This window comes from Penicillium solitum (assembly GCF_028829755.1).
Source record: "Penicillium solitum strain IBT 25940 chromosome Unknown utg000003l_segment0_segment0, whole genome shotgun sequence".
Classification (NCBI taxonomy): domain Eukaryota; kingdom Fungi; phylum Ascomycota; class Eurotiomycetes; order Eurotiales; family Aspergillaceae; genus Penicillium; species Penicillium solitum.
In genome coordinates this window covers 1273629-1290095 of record NW_027072123.1, presented here as the reverse complement: position 1 = coordinate 1290095, position 16467 = coordinate 1273629, and the positions used below count along the sequence as shown (strand labels likewise).

The window sequence follows — 16467 nt, the reverse complement described above, 5'->3', positions numbered from 1 at the left end:
CTCGCTATACAGATACCATAGCTGGCGCAGCTGGCACAGAGTCACAATCATATTCGACCATAATCTTACAAGCAATATTATCCACATCCTGCGACTTGGCCGGAATCTCATGACCCCCCTTGAACCTCACAACACTCAGAAGTTTCTGATTGAAATACTCCTTTGACAGCCTTGTCCCCTTAGACGCCCAAGGGTCGGTACTCCCCTGAACATGAACGGACACAATATCCAACGTCCGCGACAAAGGTTCAGCAGTTAGCGGCAACGAAGGACAAACCCCACAGATCATAATAGCGAACTTGATATCCACTCCAAGCTCCGGGTCAAGACATAAAGCAGTCGCCACACGCGTACCCTGACTAAAAGCCATGACGCCGACGACTCCCGGGCCGTTCTGGCGCTCACGCTCTATCACGTCGGCCAGGTTGTCCCGTACCAAGCGTCTTTCGCGGTCAATATCTTCGGGTGTGACGTCGAACAAGCCGATTGTGTTTGCATCTTGGTGCCAGCGTCTATAGGGCTTGATTTTCGCGAAGTAAGGCTGGACTCCTACACCGGGCTGGGGGGTTCTGATGGGGGAATCGATGAAGAGGAAGCGGAAGCGGGTCCCGAGAACTTGGGTGATTTTGCGGGATTGATATTGAAAGATTGCTGCGTTGCTTCCGTGGCCGTGAAGGCAGATTATGGCGGGTCGCATTTCTGGGAGCATCGTGCCGGATTGTTGGGGTGACTGTGTTTGGAGATGGATTGCTTAGTCGACTCCTGGAAAGAAAGACTTCCTTTCCCAAGAAATGTGTCTTTAATAAAACACCGTGTGTATTAGAGCCCCCGGCCAGGTTAGGGCATTCAGTGGACCTATTTTACTAGTGCTCCAAAACTTGCCGGTGACCGGCGACTTCTGCCATCGAAGGCTGGGGTAGAAGGTGGCCATTGGAGACTACTTGGTTGGGCTCTGCCTTCGAACAGCTGACGTTCAGAGATTCGAGCATCCGGTCATCATGACGCATTGGAAGACAAAGATATAGATACTACTTAAAGGCTTCCACTAACCCTGACTATGGACTGTTCATGTGAAGACCCTACTGTGTAGGGTCTTAGATGTATCGATCAGAGTGACAAAGGTTATGTAAATACTACTACGAAGGTAATATAACTAGTACTGCGTATATTTAAACTAAACTCTAAGCCTCTAAACTTGCTCTGAGTTCTACTAGTATAGTTTTGTGTAGGTAAGCGAGATCATATCACTCTCTATCTATGTATATACCTCCGATGGTCGTATAGATCTACTTCGAGTCCTACGATCCTCACTGGGGGTGTGGGACAGGACAGTTCATAACTTGTGACAACTTCTCGAGTAACGATCTCTCCATCTCATGGACCATATACACGGCAGCTTGTATCGAATTCGTTGTAGTGGCTACTTGCAACACGCCTGTAGGTGATACATGGGGTGACGGCATTCCCCTGTGTTCAGGCGTCAGCAGGCTGATGGCGTCGCGCAGTTGATGAACCATGTTGAAGACCATGTAAGCCCCCACGGAGGTGCTCATTGCCGGTTGTGACTCAAGATTGAAAATGCCCAGGCTGACGAGCGCCAAGTTCACAGCTTGGGGCTTGAGATTATCAACTGCGAGATCCAGCAGCTGTAGCGCATATGCATAAGACGTAGCTACCTGCAATACAGCAATGTAGTTTATCCTCAGTGGGTCTAATGTGGCGTGACAAGAATTGTCCTGAGGACGCCCGGGAGTGGATGGCCCACTGCAGTCCGATTGGCGACCTGGGAGCAACTCTAAAAGATCTTTACATGCCACCATCACTTCATCCAGGGCCGGCTGGTGGGGTGTGGCTGATTCACTCGCGCCTGTCAACAGATCGTTCAAATGGCACTGCAACCGCAGAAGTTCATCCATGCCAATCTTCACTGGGATTGCCTTTTCCGACATCCCCATTGCAGAATTGGGTTGATCTGAAACCCCCCCTTTGTATCCGTGTCGGGGGTCCACTGGATTATATGATTGGGCATGCCCAACTGTTGCGTCGCCGTTGGGGGGATTGGTGAAGTCGGAAGAATATGATTGTAAATACCAGTCCATATTTTCGCTGGGTATGGCTGACCAGGGCTTAGTTTGCACCACCTGCCACTCCCTGAGTGCGGGCTCATTGCGTGCGTATGTACCCTGAGGGAGAAGAGAAGGGTCCAGAAGGCCGAGAATAGGTTCGGGATTCTCGGGAGTTTCACTAGATGTCGGATCAACATGATCAACATGTTCAACGGGCGTTAAGTTGGTGTTGGCGGTAGGCTGTTGTCCCGACCGAACGGCCCGTCGTTTAGCTATGTGCCTCGCATGACTGTCGCCGGCACCAGCTGAGGTGGTTTTATGAGCGGGCCGAAAGACTCTCGGGCGACCCATCTGGGCACTGGTATTGTACACGCAGTCTATATCAAGTCTCTCACACCGATCGCACCGACTCTCTGATCCACCCGTTCGTGTACACCGATTTTTGAGTTCGTGGCATCGGTCACACGCCGCTCGGAGCTTCCCTTGGCCGTTGGATTCTACACGCATCATCCCGCCGTGCTTGTTATATAACAAGAGATAAAGTAGAACGATGTTGACATGTGTGTATGTATTACAAAGGTGGGCTCAGAAAGGCCCGGGCCGGCGAGTCTCTTTAATTCCTGTTTGTTGGACGATACCTTGCATAAACCATACCTTTTGCAGTTAGCTTCCCACCAATATCAGCCCTAGAGGGCACTAAATCGTACATCCCGCCCGTGCTCTCCGTGATTGCCCCACCATAAAAGGCAACGAGTATAGGCTGTGAACGAGCCGAGAGTCCGGTAGCTAGTAGATCAAAATTGGTGGTCGCGTTCTCAACTGCCTACTCTCGAGGGGCCACGGAGCAAGATAGACGCAACGTATTCCCGCACATTTTGGCCCCCAGCCATTCGGCCGATCGAGTGTACGTATGGCTATAACCCCGCTCGGGATACTGACTTTTTGTGACCAGGTTCTGTAGGCGCCAGGGCTTTCATGCCAACCAGGGGTGGACTACCAGGGGGCCAATTTTTCAGCTCGGGCAATTTGAGATCCGGCGTAGTTTCCGTCCGACTTTGTCAACCATTCGGCAAGAGAATCCGACTTCAGCACGTTAATTGTTGCGGGGTTTTAATCCCCCCTGAGAATTTTGCAGGCTCCGATATCCACCAAATAGTATCGGAGGATGAAACCCGTAGGCACTCGGTTCGGAGGGGGGGTAAAGATTGGATGAAACGTACCAATCAATGAGGTACGGAGTACATATGTATGATCCACTTTAGTTCATTTTTTCTTTTTTCAAGTCCATGCCTGACGCGAGATCCGGAAATTACAACCAATGTATGATATATTAAATATTGAAGAGGGGAACACCCACGGCTGTATGCTCTCTGGTATACGGGTCGATTCAGCACTCGCTGTCAGGCTTTCTCCCCAACTATGCATATAAAGGAACCTAGGACGCTAGCTAAGAAGGGAATTCGGACAGGTGTAGGAGTGTATCTATTTAATCTAACGAACTACTATAACTATTTAACTACTGCCCTAAGCTTACATGACAAGACCATACATTCCAATAATTAACTTTGAATAAATAATAATTTCTTCCTTCGCCGCCTGCTTTTGACCAACTCATGCACCAACTGAGTTACTGTATTAGTGCTTCATAGCACTCCCAGTTAATAGTACTTCCTACTAAACGAATCCTAACTTAGGTCGTAAAATAGTGGGTTCTGTTGAAGAATATACTACAGAGTAATACACTAAACAGCATGTAATAACGGAGTCTGGAATCTTTCACAAAGGTGTAAAATAAATTGTAAGAATGTCTGATCTCTTCATACATGGAAAGGAGGGCACATTCATGTCTTTCCCTTCCTCCTGTAGAATCATCTATTCCTTTCCATGAAGTTTACCCTTTTGTGATGAGAATCAGAAAGAATTTGTAGGCAATGAGCGGTGTCATTCCTATGGGCTGTATTCTCCATGGCTCCATGGTTCGCACATGGATTAATGAAGGCGACGATGCATGAGACACAGTCCGAATTGCAATGATTCTAGGGTCCTCGAATTTGTATGGTGGAATAGGTGATAGAGGCGTCAAACTGCATCAACGCCGCTAGTCTCGATTCCGTAGGAGTCCTGAATTCTTGGCATGCAATAACTGTCATGCAACAATTGACATGTTGCAAAAGAAGCAACGTATGCATGAATTCAATTACAACATACAGTTTAGCGTTGAACAACTCCAAATACATGTCAATTATGATGAATTAACTTGGATTTTCAACAGGTTCTTACCTTACTTCTACAGTGGGATCTCCAAAATGGGCTCCAGAATATTGGATATTGGGCGAAATTTTGATCTCATCTCCCTATAGAAGCCGATTTCTAAGGGTATTGAAACGCCGCCTAATATTTCGGAGGATCCACTTCACTTGCCGTCCAACGCTTAGCCCGTGGGCTTTCTGCTAAGCACTAACCTTGCACATCTCCCAACGCCTCATATTTACTGGCCGGCCGGGACACGGAGACTTTCACACATACCAATAACCACCGTTCAGTCAAGAAATTCGCCGGGTGCACAACCAACGATCTAAATCCGAAATTGGGTGGTCAGAAGTATCAAAATGCTCCCTCCAGGCCCTATACAATGTCACTACCCAACTCATACCCTCGACAGTAAATAAGTAACCACATTTCAGAAGACCAACTCGTCCTACTGGCCAAAATGCCTGTTTCAAGTTCGTCCATCCCATGGCCGTGTGCGGACACACGCTAACAAAGACTCCCCAATAGCGTCCCCGGAAGATTGGAGAAAGAAAGCGGCAAGCTACAAAGATATGACAGGCGGTTTGAATGTGGAGCCGATCACCGTCATGCTCGAGTGCTTGAACTCTCGCTTCCCACTTTCAACCGCCACAGGCATCTTGGATGATGGCTGCGGTCCAGGCCCAATTATGTCGCGCATCATTGACGAGTTTGGCTCCAGCCTCCCTCAGTCATGCATTCTGATTTGCTCGGATTTTGCGCCGGCCATGGTGGAACAAGTTGAGGAAGTGAAGAACCGCAAGATCAGCGACGATTCGGATTCGTTGTGGAATCGGGTAGGTACTCAAGTCCTCGATTCCATGGATTTGCATACCATCGACGATGATTCACTGAGCCACGTTGCGGCGGGATGGGTAAGTGGGCGAACCCTGTCTGTTTGATTGACTACGATTGTTGTTCGTATGCTCATTTTGGTTCACTTGGATGGCAGTCTTTTTTCAACGCCAAAAGTCCCCCAAAGGCTTTGAGTGAGGCCAGGCGTGTGTTGCAGCCAGGTGGCGTGCTGGCGGCTTCGTCATGGGCGGAGACGGATTGGCTCAAGATCTTGAGAGCAATCACCAAGATTGACCCAACCCGCAGTCCCCCATCTATCCCAGATGATTGGGCCAAGGCACCTAATCTTAAGGTGCAGCTGAAGACGGCGGGGTATCGCGACGTTGAGGTACATGAGGTGCCAGTCGACATACCGTTCCGGTCGTATGAATCGTTTATCGGCGTAATGATGACACGTGTCACGCAGATGATGAATGCGAGCCAAGATCTCTCAGAGGAACAGATGGCGAAGTTGAAGATTTTGATGACGGAGGAGATGCGGAGCCTGTGTCCCACGGAGCCAGGGGTTTTGAAGGCAGTTTCACTCCTGGCGGTTGGGGTAAAATAACTGCGATTTCCGATCATGGACTTTGTATTCCGCAAGACTCCTATATTATGAATTGTTTTGGGTAACTTGATAAAGTGAGCAGTAATTCTTGCCTGGGCCGCTGAGGTTTTATTGAAAGATTCACCCCCAATACCCAAAAACCCAGGTTATTCCTGGTGGTATTCACTATCCTTTGGTGAAGGAAAGAGAGTGGAGAGGGAAGATGAAGGGATGTCCGAATAACCTAGGGCACGCAGTACTAGAAGCTCCTGGAGCAGAATCCTACGTATACTCAGTCCAAAGTGTATGTATGAATCATAAATTATGCGTGTTCCCGCAATTATTAGGCTTGAACGTTTCAAATGCACATGTGGCCTTCGATTTATCATGTAAATCTTTTGAAGAATACATAATCTTTTTTACATTCATCTTTTGAATGGTCAAATGTTCTATGCTATCGGAAAACTCCCTTCTAGAATTTATATGCCAGAGACCTATAGCTAAATACGTAGCGTAGTAGATAGCTTAGTATTTCTCCCTGCTTCATCAATCTCAACATCGATCACTTGAGACTCGTAAAACAGGCTTGCCGGAGTCCTACTTCTGTTCAGCCTCTTCCGCTTCGGGATCAGTACTCTTTACCGCATCGATTCTCGTCCACTTAACACCAAAAGCAAAACAGAATGCGGCGGATGTCGTACCAACTGCAACGAACTATAGATGTCCATCAGTCAGCTAAAATCCATCTACACCCTCGCCTCGGGAAGGGCCACTCACAAATGTGGAAGTAATAGCTTTGTTATAAGACTCCAAAACTTGATGCAACAGTCTGGGGAAGTTCGAATTGGTGATTTCACGGATATTGGCAGTCCCAGCGGCAGATAATAACGCTATCTGTGCAGCACTCAGACCATGGTCGTCCAATGTTTTGCCCAGAATTGAACGGAACACGATCCCTCCGATAACTTGTGTGACTGTGGCACCCAGATATTGGAAGAATAGGTTGAGAGAGACGGCAGCGGGCATAAGCTCCGCTTTATCATGGACTGCTAGTTGGACGATGAGAGAGGGCATTTGCTGAGCCATACCAACCCCGAGACCCTGGATGACTTGGAAACCGATCCAATGGCTGGATGGTGTATTAAAAGGCTTGAACTGGGTGTACAACGCTGCGGCCGTGCACATAAAGAGAGGTCCAGCGAAGAGCCATGGGTTATAGAAGTTGAGTTTCCGCGCTATTTAGTTTTAGCCTCTGAGACCTTTCAGGTGAAATGCGAGTATTAGGCTTACCCAGAATACCGGAAGATAGTGTTCCCACGATCTGAGCGAGAACGGAAGCTAGAACCCGCGTACCACTTTCTAGTGGACTTACGCCTTCCACGGCTTGGAACCACTCTGGAAGGTAGTAGTTCAGGATGCCAAGAGACCCGAAATGACAGAAGGAAAAGAAGACACTAAAGGCGACGGTTCGTCTGGTAATGAGATTCCCCGGTATCATAGCGTCATCGCCCTTAAAGTGCTCCCAGCTAACAAACAGTATGAGAGTCACACCCGACCCCACAAAGAGACCGATGATTGTTGCCGATCCCCAAGGCTTTTCCGTGCCACCCCACATCATAGCGAGAAGCAGCATAAAGATAGCGGGAATAAAGATTGCACATCCAATAAGATCTAGATTCTTAATCCGCTGGAGAGCTGTCCGATCGCGCTGGATAGATGGGGGTGTGAAGAACAAAAACATTGCGACTAATGTGACAGCACCTGGAGGAAGGTTGATCCAAAAACACCACCGCCAAGTTGCCTTTTGTGTGAAAGCACCTCCTATAACGGGTGCAAGGATTAGACCCATAGCAAAGCAACTGCTACATATACCCATGAGGAGCGGTTTCGCTTTATCCGAAGCGACCGTAAGAACAATAATAAACCCACCACTCGCGACGCCGGACGCCCCGATTCCTGCGACTGCACGACCCACAATAAAGCTGTTGCTATTCGGAGCAAAGCCGCAGATAAGGCTTCCGATCATAAAGATGGAAAAGAATATAATGTAGATCCAGCGTAGGGGAAAGGTTACGCTTAGCTTTCCTGCCAGCGGAGTCAATGCGCATGTCGTGAGTGAATAGGCGGCCGGATACCAGGCCAGCTGCGACGTATCCTTGAAGTCGGACGTGATGGATGGAATGGCCTATCCATGGTGTCAGATGATCTGGTTTTCTGGGACAGGAAGGGGGTGATAATAGTACTGTTGCGATAACGAAGATATCCAAGGACATCAAGAAAGCACCGAAGCATATACCAATGAAAATAGCCCAGAGCTTGAAACCGTGCATCGCCGTTGGGCTTCCCTCTGGTTCCTCGGTACTGTTCTCATGTTGGGGTTGGGCAGTACTGCCAGCATCTTCTGACTTGGTAGCTCCGTTCTCATCTGGAGACAAAGACATATTCCCGATCTAATTGTGTAAATCGCGTTGAAGCGCGTGGTGTAGAAATCCTCTGGTAATAGGCAAATGCATGGATTGCAAAATGCGTCGGACCGGCGACATACAAACAAAGAAAATAAAGTCGCCGGTTCCGAATTGTGCATCCCTACCCTCGGGAATCCCCTAGCCGTTCATAAAAGACCAACGAGGAAAGAAAGAGGATCTGCGGGGCATAAGGGTAACCATTCTCGATATTCATCAGGTATAGGGTATAGGGTCGAAGGGGTAAGTCTTAGAATCGTGACTCTGGTGTAGCCGTGCCAAGCGCCTAATATACCTACCGGATATTGGAGCGCCCCAGCAAACACAAAATCTAGAAATTAGGTATCTTTTATATGACTTACCCATACAAAGGATACTTAGGCGCCATAAAAATTTATCTCGACTGTCGAACTAGTTGGGGAAGATATAAGCAGATATATATTACAAAGGAAGTCTATATTATTTAACCAAACTTTGGCAAGGAATATTAAGTATGCTAAAATAAGGATAGTATCTATATTTCTCCGCATAACCTTTTGACATAGTGTCATTTCTAAATTATTAGTTATTCTTCTTCTATATTAGATAATAAGAATTATTACTACTATGTTATGTCTAAGGGGTGCCTAAATATTTTTTAAGTCATAATAGATACCTAACTTCTAGATTTTTGGGAAATTTACGTTTGCTGGGACGCACCAATATCCGGTAAGTATATTTATTATTGGGCGCTTGGTACGGCTACCTCCCTGAACATTTCTTGGGGGCGGATGTTGTCATATGGAAGACGAGACCAGATCAAGGACCTGGTCGGCTAGAAATCATTGCATGGAAATTTTAATAGCGTTATGGAGGGTTTTCTTGTTGATTAGAGCTCTTCGTCAGACTATTATACTTCGTATTTTCTTCCGATACAACATAGACTATGTCGATTCTGTCCGCCTTGGGTAGAAGTGTCCGCTGGGTCTGTTCGGCTCGATCTAGAGATAACTTCTTAGCAGTTCAGCCAATTAAGTACATATGATTGGTACAGCCAACCTGCGTATTGCTTGCTGGTATGATGCTTCCGGTTCTGATTATGTGCAGATGCCTGGATGCCGAGCGTTTCGGATTATTCAGCTGAAGGGACCATCTACTTGGATTATTCTCGCCCAGCTTCTTCTCCCCCTGTCTATAGCATACCCACTCCTACGACCCCAGCCGCGCTATGCCAGATTGACAAGTGATTCCAAATCGGTTACGATCTATAATCCTTTCCCACACGTAACCTAATACATACGACCATAGGGTGTGGAAAACAGGGCTTCCCGTCCGCTCAGCCGTACTTAAGCCACACGCCGGTGAGTTAGTAGTTGGGTGGGTGACCACCAGCGAATCCTCACTGTTGTATGTTTCTGTTTTTTGTTTTTGTTCGTGCCTTTGTGATTGAGACTTTCTTTGTAGGTGTCATTAAGGTGCGGAGTGAGCTGAGAGGGAGAGTCAGTCAACTTACGGCGGATTCCTCGGCTACGTTTGGGCTATTAAACGCTCTATACATACATGCCCAGGTGTATGTAGTGGAGTGTACTCGCCGGTGAGTGATTCGGAGTTCTGTGCTCGTAAATTCAATCTTTATGTACGGGATAACAAAACGTTTGAACAAGTTCACATCTAGCTACGGGACCAATAAGAAGCCTGATACCTAGAAAAATGACTACCCGAAAATGACGTCATACGCCGCATAATCGGCCGACTATACTTGTATAGCATATGTCGCTACGCCCAAGATGACCCCTCCCGGCATGTTTGGCAACGGTCGATTAATGCCAAATCCGGAAATAGGCAGTGTTCTAAGGTTGATAAGCCAGTGCTAGGCCCGCAGAACTTACCTCTTGGCATGTTTGAAAACACAGCAGACGAATGGGAGAACGGGAAATAGGGTCCACTCGAGGAGTTGCGCGTGATAAACATCTATACAATTGTTTGAGCAGTTTCATGAGTTTGCATTAGGTCCAGAGTAGCACTGTGTTGGCGATATTTAAACCCGGTATGTGCCCCCAATATCTGCGAAAATTGTGGACATATCGAGATATCGACCTGTGGAGTTACTTCGACCATTGTGACCAAGTCTATTTCGAGATGACATTCAATCGCATTGCAGTTTATGGCCACCGAGGATGGGCTAGTTCCGAGATCGTTCAAGCTCTCGCTAGTTCAGGTGCTGCTATTCGGATCCTCCATCGCCCTGAATCCGACATTTCAAGCTTCCCAGCCAATGTTGAAATCGTTGAAGTCGACCTAACTGATCAGGCATCATTAGTTCAGAATCTTAAGGATATCGATATCGTTATGTGAGTTGGTAGATTATGAAAAAAATAAGAAGTATCCCCAGAACAGCCTGCTTACACGCCCCTCTCTACCCAGCTGCCTTGTTGGACATGATGGTGTGACCCTTCAGCATCACTTTGTTGAGGCCATCCCGAAAACACAAGTGCAGCTATTTGTTCCCTCTGATCTAGCGGCAAGGTACGACGACCAAGGTAACCAAATTCCGGTAAACAGGAACAAGGTCGAGGTCGAGAAAGCAGCTCGTCAAGCCGCAATCCCCACCACAGTTGTTCTTCCTGGAAACTTCGCAGAATTCGCCCTAGGCACGCCGTGAGTACCATGCCTGATCGTCTAAAAGTGGATTTACAATTTTCTGACTGCGGAGTTGAACCTTTCAGAGCACTGGGTGTCGACTATGAAAGCAATAAAATTCAATTCATCGGCAACAGTTCCTCAGAGCCTCTGAATCTTTGGTATGCCTCGCACAAGCCAAAAGAGAATAAAAACTTCTATTCGATATCTCTGACAAATGACTAGCACTCGATCTTACGTGGCAGCAGCTTACGCAAGTATCTTCGCTTCCACTCCAATCAGTCAACTGAAAGATCGAGACCTAGCATTGTGTGAACTGAGCCCGACTGGTACCGAAATTGCCGAATCCCTCACACAAAGGTTCGGGGCGGCTCCGCTGAGCAAGAGTGAAAGTGAAGAGCACATTGTTCAGGCTTTGAACGAGGCGGTTGAAACAACCAATCCGTTTGCACTGGCGCTATATTGTCGAAAGATTTGGGCAACTGGAGAGCAGGCCAAAATGATTGGTAACGATGTCTGGGATGTTAAGAATTACTCTAAGGCTACCGTTTCTAGCTTGATTGCCGAGAGCAAACTGAAGCCATACCGAGCGATGCCTGCAGAAGTGAGGGGTTTCTTCACAATACTATTCGACCAGTGTGAATAAATTGGCAGTGTCATCGTCATCGGCTTCCATTTTGAACACATAATTTGGCCACTCTTGATTTGCAATCAGAAATGTATCCAGTGGGACTTTTTTTTCTTGAGCCTCCGGTCATGCAAGTATAGTGGAGTATGTTATCTAACCGCGGCTATATGAATCAGAGGGATCCATATCATGCCGTAATCCGTTTTCGACAAGCCCTTTAATATCGGCATAGCTTAAGCTAGATATTTAAAGGTATATCTATACTTGTCAATTCATGTTAAGCGATGAATTATCGAAGAAAGGTACTATGTAGGCCCTCGGCCCTTTATAATAACCACTTGTAGGGACTGCCAATCCTTGTGTAGCATATAGATTTAGACCCTGTTATTCTTTTTCATTTATTGAAAGAGCAAAAAAAAGAAAATCTATAATAATTTGGATCGCATTGAAACTTTTCAAAATGAATTGAGATAGATACAAACGTTGGCGGCTGAGAAACACTGAATAAGCAACGCCCACATTACGAAGCCACCGTCTTGGAATAGCCACTAAACTCTCCGGTCTCCTCCATGATGGTTGGTATTTCTTCCTCCGCCAATGAAGCAAACATTCTCTTTTCCTGAGGTTTCCAGCCTAATTTCCGAAGCCGGTTCGCACGGTTCCGGGCGTTCGAACCTCCCACAACCGCAGTATACTCTCCAAACACATCGTTGTAGTTTTCACGGGGAATAGTCTTGGGCTCGGCTTCACTTATGCGACCTTCCTGTTGCAGAATGTGTCCAATTTCGGCCGAACACTCGCCCCAACAGAGCTCATTGCCGTTTTCACAGAAGAAATACGGGTTTTGCACGACCTGATCAGCAGGTGTCTGCTCTAACCAGTGTAGTATGGTCATGTATCCCCGCGCTAGATCCTTCACATGGATCTGACTCCAAACCGAGAGTCCCTTCCCGACCTGGCCCGCGTAACCATGCTTAAGAGAATAGCGGGCAATGGTAGGTAGTTGAATCGACAGACAGCTTTTCTTGGCTGTTGACACCGTAAATGATTGGAGGGATCACAATCGCCAATTTTGAATTGAGCAACTCTTTCCGCGCATGCACAATGGCTAGATCAATTTTACGATGAGGTGCAGAGTCAGGGAGAGCGTCAATTTGGGCAGGGTTTTCGTCGTCGAAGACCGTGTCACTGTTGTAATTGCCTTCGGATTCGTTACCGAGCAGACTACCCCCGCTCGTATGAATGTAAATAGTTTGCAGGCCTTGCTTCTCTCGTTGTCTGATGCCATCGGGAATAGCTAGAACTGAGGGTAGGTGGTCGACAGTCGCCGTATGAATGACAATGTCACTGACTGTGACCTGCTTCGTGATGATTTCATCATCGACTGTACCGATGAGAGTCTTCACGCCAAGATTTTCGAAATCAGCGACCGCCGATTGACGACGAACCAGTGTGGTTACAGAATACTTTTCTTTGAGGAGGGAGATGATCGAGAATCTCCCCGCCAATGAAACCAGGGCCGATCAGAAAGACGGAAGACATGAAATAATTGGATGAGATTTTTGTTTGATCGAGTGAGGTAGAGTGAAATAAAGTGAGATAAATTGAGATCCATTGAGGTCAATGGGTCTTCCCTTTTAAAGTCTTCGAAGTTCAAGTTATGATGCAATGGCTCGCTCGGTAATATGGAGAGGCATAACCCTGGAAAACTTGAGAGACATATAAGGTCGGTTTGTAAGCTTCACTTTATATCTCTCCGACTACATATGTAATTAGTATCTAGGTACCATGATTCAAGATACTAACCCTTGAGTAATTTGATTTAATTTTGTTCGCAGGCTAACGTCACACATTTGTCGTCGAGGAGTTTGCATCTATGGTAGATAGAGATTACTATGAATTGAAGAACCCCGGGCATCTAGTATACCCTGCCACTATAGGCAGCATTGTTGGCAAAGTGAACATAGCTAACGTTGAAATCGTTGTCTTCAAAACATCAAGGTGGAGGGAAAAGCAGAAACCAATAATCATCCAATACCAGACTTATCTTTTTCACCGGTTGAAACTCTCCTTTCTAAAGCATTGTTGGCTTTCCTGTCGCTGAATATTGCGCAAACCCCAATATCATTCTCGAACTATCAAATTAACACATCTAATATACATTCAAAGTGAAGAAGTATAGTATGGATCTGTACATCGATCTGACAAACACATCTGGAGCTCACCACCAACGGTATTTACTCTGAGCACACGGCGGTACGCCACAGAACATTGAATGGTTCCCAGTCTAGCGACTACCATAGTACGAATGCACCGGGCTAGGTCCTTGGGCACTCCCGATAGAAGTCTCAAACTGCAGTCTCCACCACTCGACTAACTCACGGTTTTCCATGAAAGTTGCAAATTGAGTGAGAGCCGTGAATTCATCATCCCATACGCTTGCAGACTTAGAAGACAAGTCCTTCCGTACCACGTAGCTTCCACTACCCTGTTGGCGCTCGTCGCTAAGCAACCAGCTCATAAACAATTTAGCACTTTCAGGGCGAGGAGTAGAAGCAAAAATAGCACCAGTCTGTGGCCAGAGCAAAGCAGCGTCTTCGGGAGTTTTGCTAGCCAGGTTTTTCGCACCGTTCAAGTTGGTGGTGAAAGACAACGAGCGAGTTGAATTGGTCTCGGCAATGTAGTTGGCAGGTTCGCCAGTTCCCCGAACCCACTGAACGTCCTGCTCGACGAGTGATTCAAACCATTCCCAACCATATTTGTCGATGATGACAGAGAAAAGGTAAGTGATAGCATCGTCGTCATTGGGATATGTCAAGGTCAATTTGCTTTTCCACTCCGGGCGGACAAAGTCTCCATAGGAGGATGGAACATTAGACTCGTTCAAGAGTCCGGTGTTGTAAATAAGATCTCCGAATTGATCTAATTGACGTAGAATAGAGCCAGTTAGCTTGGGAAACGATTTATGAAGTGGGAAGACATGATCATTTTGCTCACATATAAATGCTCCTACAAAGGCACCGTGAGGATCCTTGACAGCGGTATAAATCTCCTCCCATTTCAACGGCTTGTAAGGCAGCAGCCGTCCCTCCCTCTTCCAGCGGCCGAAATCGTGGAGCGTCTGCAACACTGCAATGTCTGCGCCGTCGGTTCCATTGCGTTGGAACTGACGATTGACCCGGCTGTCATGATATTTTGAAACATCGACAGTCAGGTTGAGCTTGATTTCGGGGAATCTTGCTTGCCATGCTTCGATGGTCGATACACCCTGGCTTACAGCTTTTCAACAGTGTGAGTAAGAGTTCGTCTGCAATTTAAGAAAGGTGAAATTATTACCATCGCCTCCCCAAAGAACAATTAGGTCACCCGTCTCCTTTTTAGCAGCTGCGTAGATTTCGTCCAAAGTGCGATTCTCAATAGCAGGATCATGGCTGGGATAGGAGTTCCAATTGGGCAGCACGCTGCAGCGAGCAAGGTCGACCAGGCCCAACAGGCCAAGGATAAGTGATTGTCCAGCGATCTTCATAGCAGCTTCAACCGTGGGGTTGAGTCCAAATGTCAAAGAAACTAGGTGAACATGTGTTGTGATGGCTAATAAGGACTCTCACAGACATTATATATAACCACGCATGTATGTACAATTGATCTGTAGACGGAATTATTCCGCGGTTTTGTGAAATCAGGGCATTCGAAGATTATCTATGTTATTATAAAGCAGATAATAGGATGGCAAAATTAAAGAAAACCAGGAGGAAATGAGAATAGGGGTAAGCCAAAGTACGATGTCGTGATGGTCGTTGCTCGGGTGGAGTTTTGAGCCAAGCAACTTGATTTAAAATCTGAGACATTTCAACCTCGTCGTTTTCCGCAGTCTCCAGATTTCTCAGTAAGGTAGCCACATAGATTGATAACTACGGAGTACCCCGTACTCCGTAGTGCATGATGACTTGTGAATATCCCTACCTAGTTAGAACAAACCCCTTAATTGAAAATAGCCCAGACTTAGGAATGTCTGTCGATTTAATCCACCATACATATTTCGTTATCAATAGTTAGCTACACCCTACCTAGGTAAGAGCAGCAAGCTTACAAAGCATTAGTTAGGAAAAGTCCTGGAATTGAATCATAATCGTATTGTCAGGTCGCTGGATCTCAACGCCACTCTTGCATACTACGTACAATTTTCCAAGCCCCAGAACTTCCTTGTGAAGGAAATTAAACTGTCATCCGGCAGATCCTGCCAGTAAGATAACAAAAATATGGGTCCGGTTATTCGTTGTGGATACATGTCATTTCGGGAATCTCTTCATCTTACTGTGCAGATTCTGGATTGAGAGCATGCGTCGTTGTATTCAATCCCGAAAAAAGGTATCCGTGAGTATGCTCACTCATTTGAACTTGCAGTCGAATATACTTTTATAGAGCTAGCTGCCTAAGAAAACGTGATCAATTTCTCCCAGTCGTCAAATGCGCAACCATCCCAACCAATGGCGCGTTGTTGTCCCATGATGGTTGGTACTTTCTGGATTGTTGGTATATTTCACAAGCAAGTTTCACTTACTTGGAGAAAGAATTGGTTGAAACGATTGCTACCAGGGAAGCGGGAATCAAGAGCGCAGAGAGAATACAGAGAGGGAGCACGCTAGCTAATGTGGACGCAGGCCTGCATCCGAGGGCGGCCTCTGCATGCCTTCCATTTTGGGCAAAGCTCGGTAATAATCCTAGAGATACAATTTCACCTTTCGCAAACCTCACAGGTGTATTTTTATTCTCGACAAAAACCACAAAATCACCCATGGTCAATAAAAATGGACCAGTAGGAGTCATTGCGGTCTCACAAGTTCATTTAGAATGTTCAGTTTATTATCAGCGTCGATGTAAATAATACATGTACCATGAAACTTGTCAATGTAAGATCCATACACGTACACAGCATGTGACTCGTGGCATTTCTATGGATCAATGGACTACACAGGATAAAATACTGCCGATTAGTTCACACAACCTTGGGAGCCGCGCTCA

The 16467-nt window shown here is 46.6% G+C and overlaps 7 protein-coding genes across 7 annotated transcripts; 2 read left to right on the top strand and 5 right to left on the bottom strand.

The window, feature by feature from the left end:
- Positions 1 to 4: 4 nt before the first annotated feature.
- Positions 5 to 709, bottom strand: N7455_004371 (putative oxidoreductase; the record flags this gene model as incomplete). Its single annotated transcript, XM_040958196.2, has 1 exon — positions 5 to 709. The coding sequence occupies one exon, from the start codon at positions 707 to 709 to the stop codon at positions 5 to 7; it is 705 nt and encodes a 234-aa protein (XP_040811357.2).
- A 598-nt stretch (positions 710 to 1307) lies between these two features.
- On the bottom strand, positions 1308 to 2417 carry N7455_004370 (uncharacterized protein; the record flags this gene model as incomplete). Its single annotated transcript, XM_040958211.2, has 1 exon — positions 1308 to 2417. The coding sequence occupies one exon, from the start codon at positions 2415 to 2417 to the stop codon at positions 1308 to 1310; it is 1110 nt and encodes a 369-aa protein (XP_040811294.2).
- Positions 2418 to 4776: 2359 nt separating this feature from the next.
- Positions 4777 to 5757, top strand: N7455_004369 (class I SAM-dependent methyltransferase; the record flags this gene model as incomplete). Its single annotated transcript, XM_040958194.2, has 3 exons — positions 4777 to 4789; positions 4845 to 5230; positions 5308 to 5757. 3 exons carry the CDS (start codon positions 4777 to 4779, stop codon positions 5755 to 5757), a joined length of 849 nt encoding a protein of 282 aa, XP_040811303.2.
- A 576-nt stretch (positions 5758 to 6333) lies between these two features.
- N7455_004368 (MDR family MFS transporter) lies at positions 6334 to 8268 on the bottom strand (the record flags this gene model as incomplete). The annotated part of the gene is made up of 4 exons (XM_040958264.2): positions 7980 to 8268; positions 7027 to 7921; positions 6514 to 6971; positions 6334 to 6450 (listed from the first exon to the last, which is right to left on the bottom strand). The coding sequence occupies exons 1-4, from the start codon at positions 8175 to 8177 to the stop codon at positions 6334 to 6336; spliced, it is 1668 nt and encodes a 555-aa protein (XP_040811422.2). The 5' UTR covers positions 8178 to 8268.
- Positions 8269 to 10175: 1907 nt separating this feature from the next.
- Positions 10176 to 11463, top strand: N7455_004367 (uncharacterized protein; the record flags this gene model as incomplete). The annotated part of the gene is made up of 4 exons (XM_040958170.2): positions 10176 to 10528; positions 10602 to 10835; positions 10904 to 10978; positions 11043 to 11463. Exons 1-4 carry the CDS (start codon positions 10227 to 10229, stop codon positions 11461 to 11463), a joined length of 1032 nt encoding a protein of 343 aa, XP_040811429.2. The 5' UTR covers positions 10176 to 10226.
- Positions 11464 to 11965: 502 nt separating this feature from the next.
- On the bottom strand, positions 11966 to 12911 carry N7455_004366 (uncharacterized protein; the record flags this gene model as incomplete). The annotated part of the gene is given in 2 exon segments (XM_065604786.1): positions 11966 to 12474; positions 12485 to 12911. Coding segments are annotated over 2 exon segments (936 nt in total), but the record flags the coding sequence as incomplete, so codon positions are not given.
- Positions 12912 to 13732: 821 nt separating this feature from the next.
- Positions 13733 to 14971, bottom strand: N7455_004365 (ABC transporter substrate-binding protein; the record flags this gene model as incomplete). Its single annotated transcript, XM_040958191.2, has 3 exons — positions 13733 to 14367; positions 14443 to 14724; positions 14782 to 14971. The coding sequence occupies 3 exons, from the start codon at positions 14969 to 14971 to the stop codon at positions 13733 to 13735; spliced, it is 1107 nt and encodes a 368-aa protein (XP_040811379.2).
- Positions 14972 to 16467: the final 1496 nt, after the last annotated feature.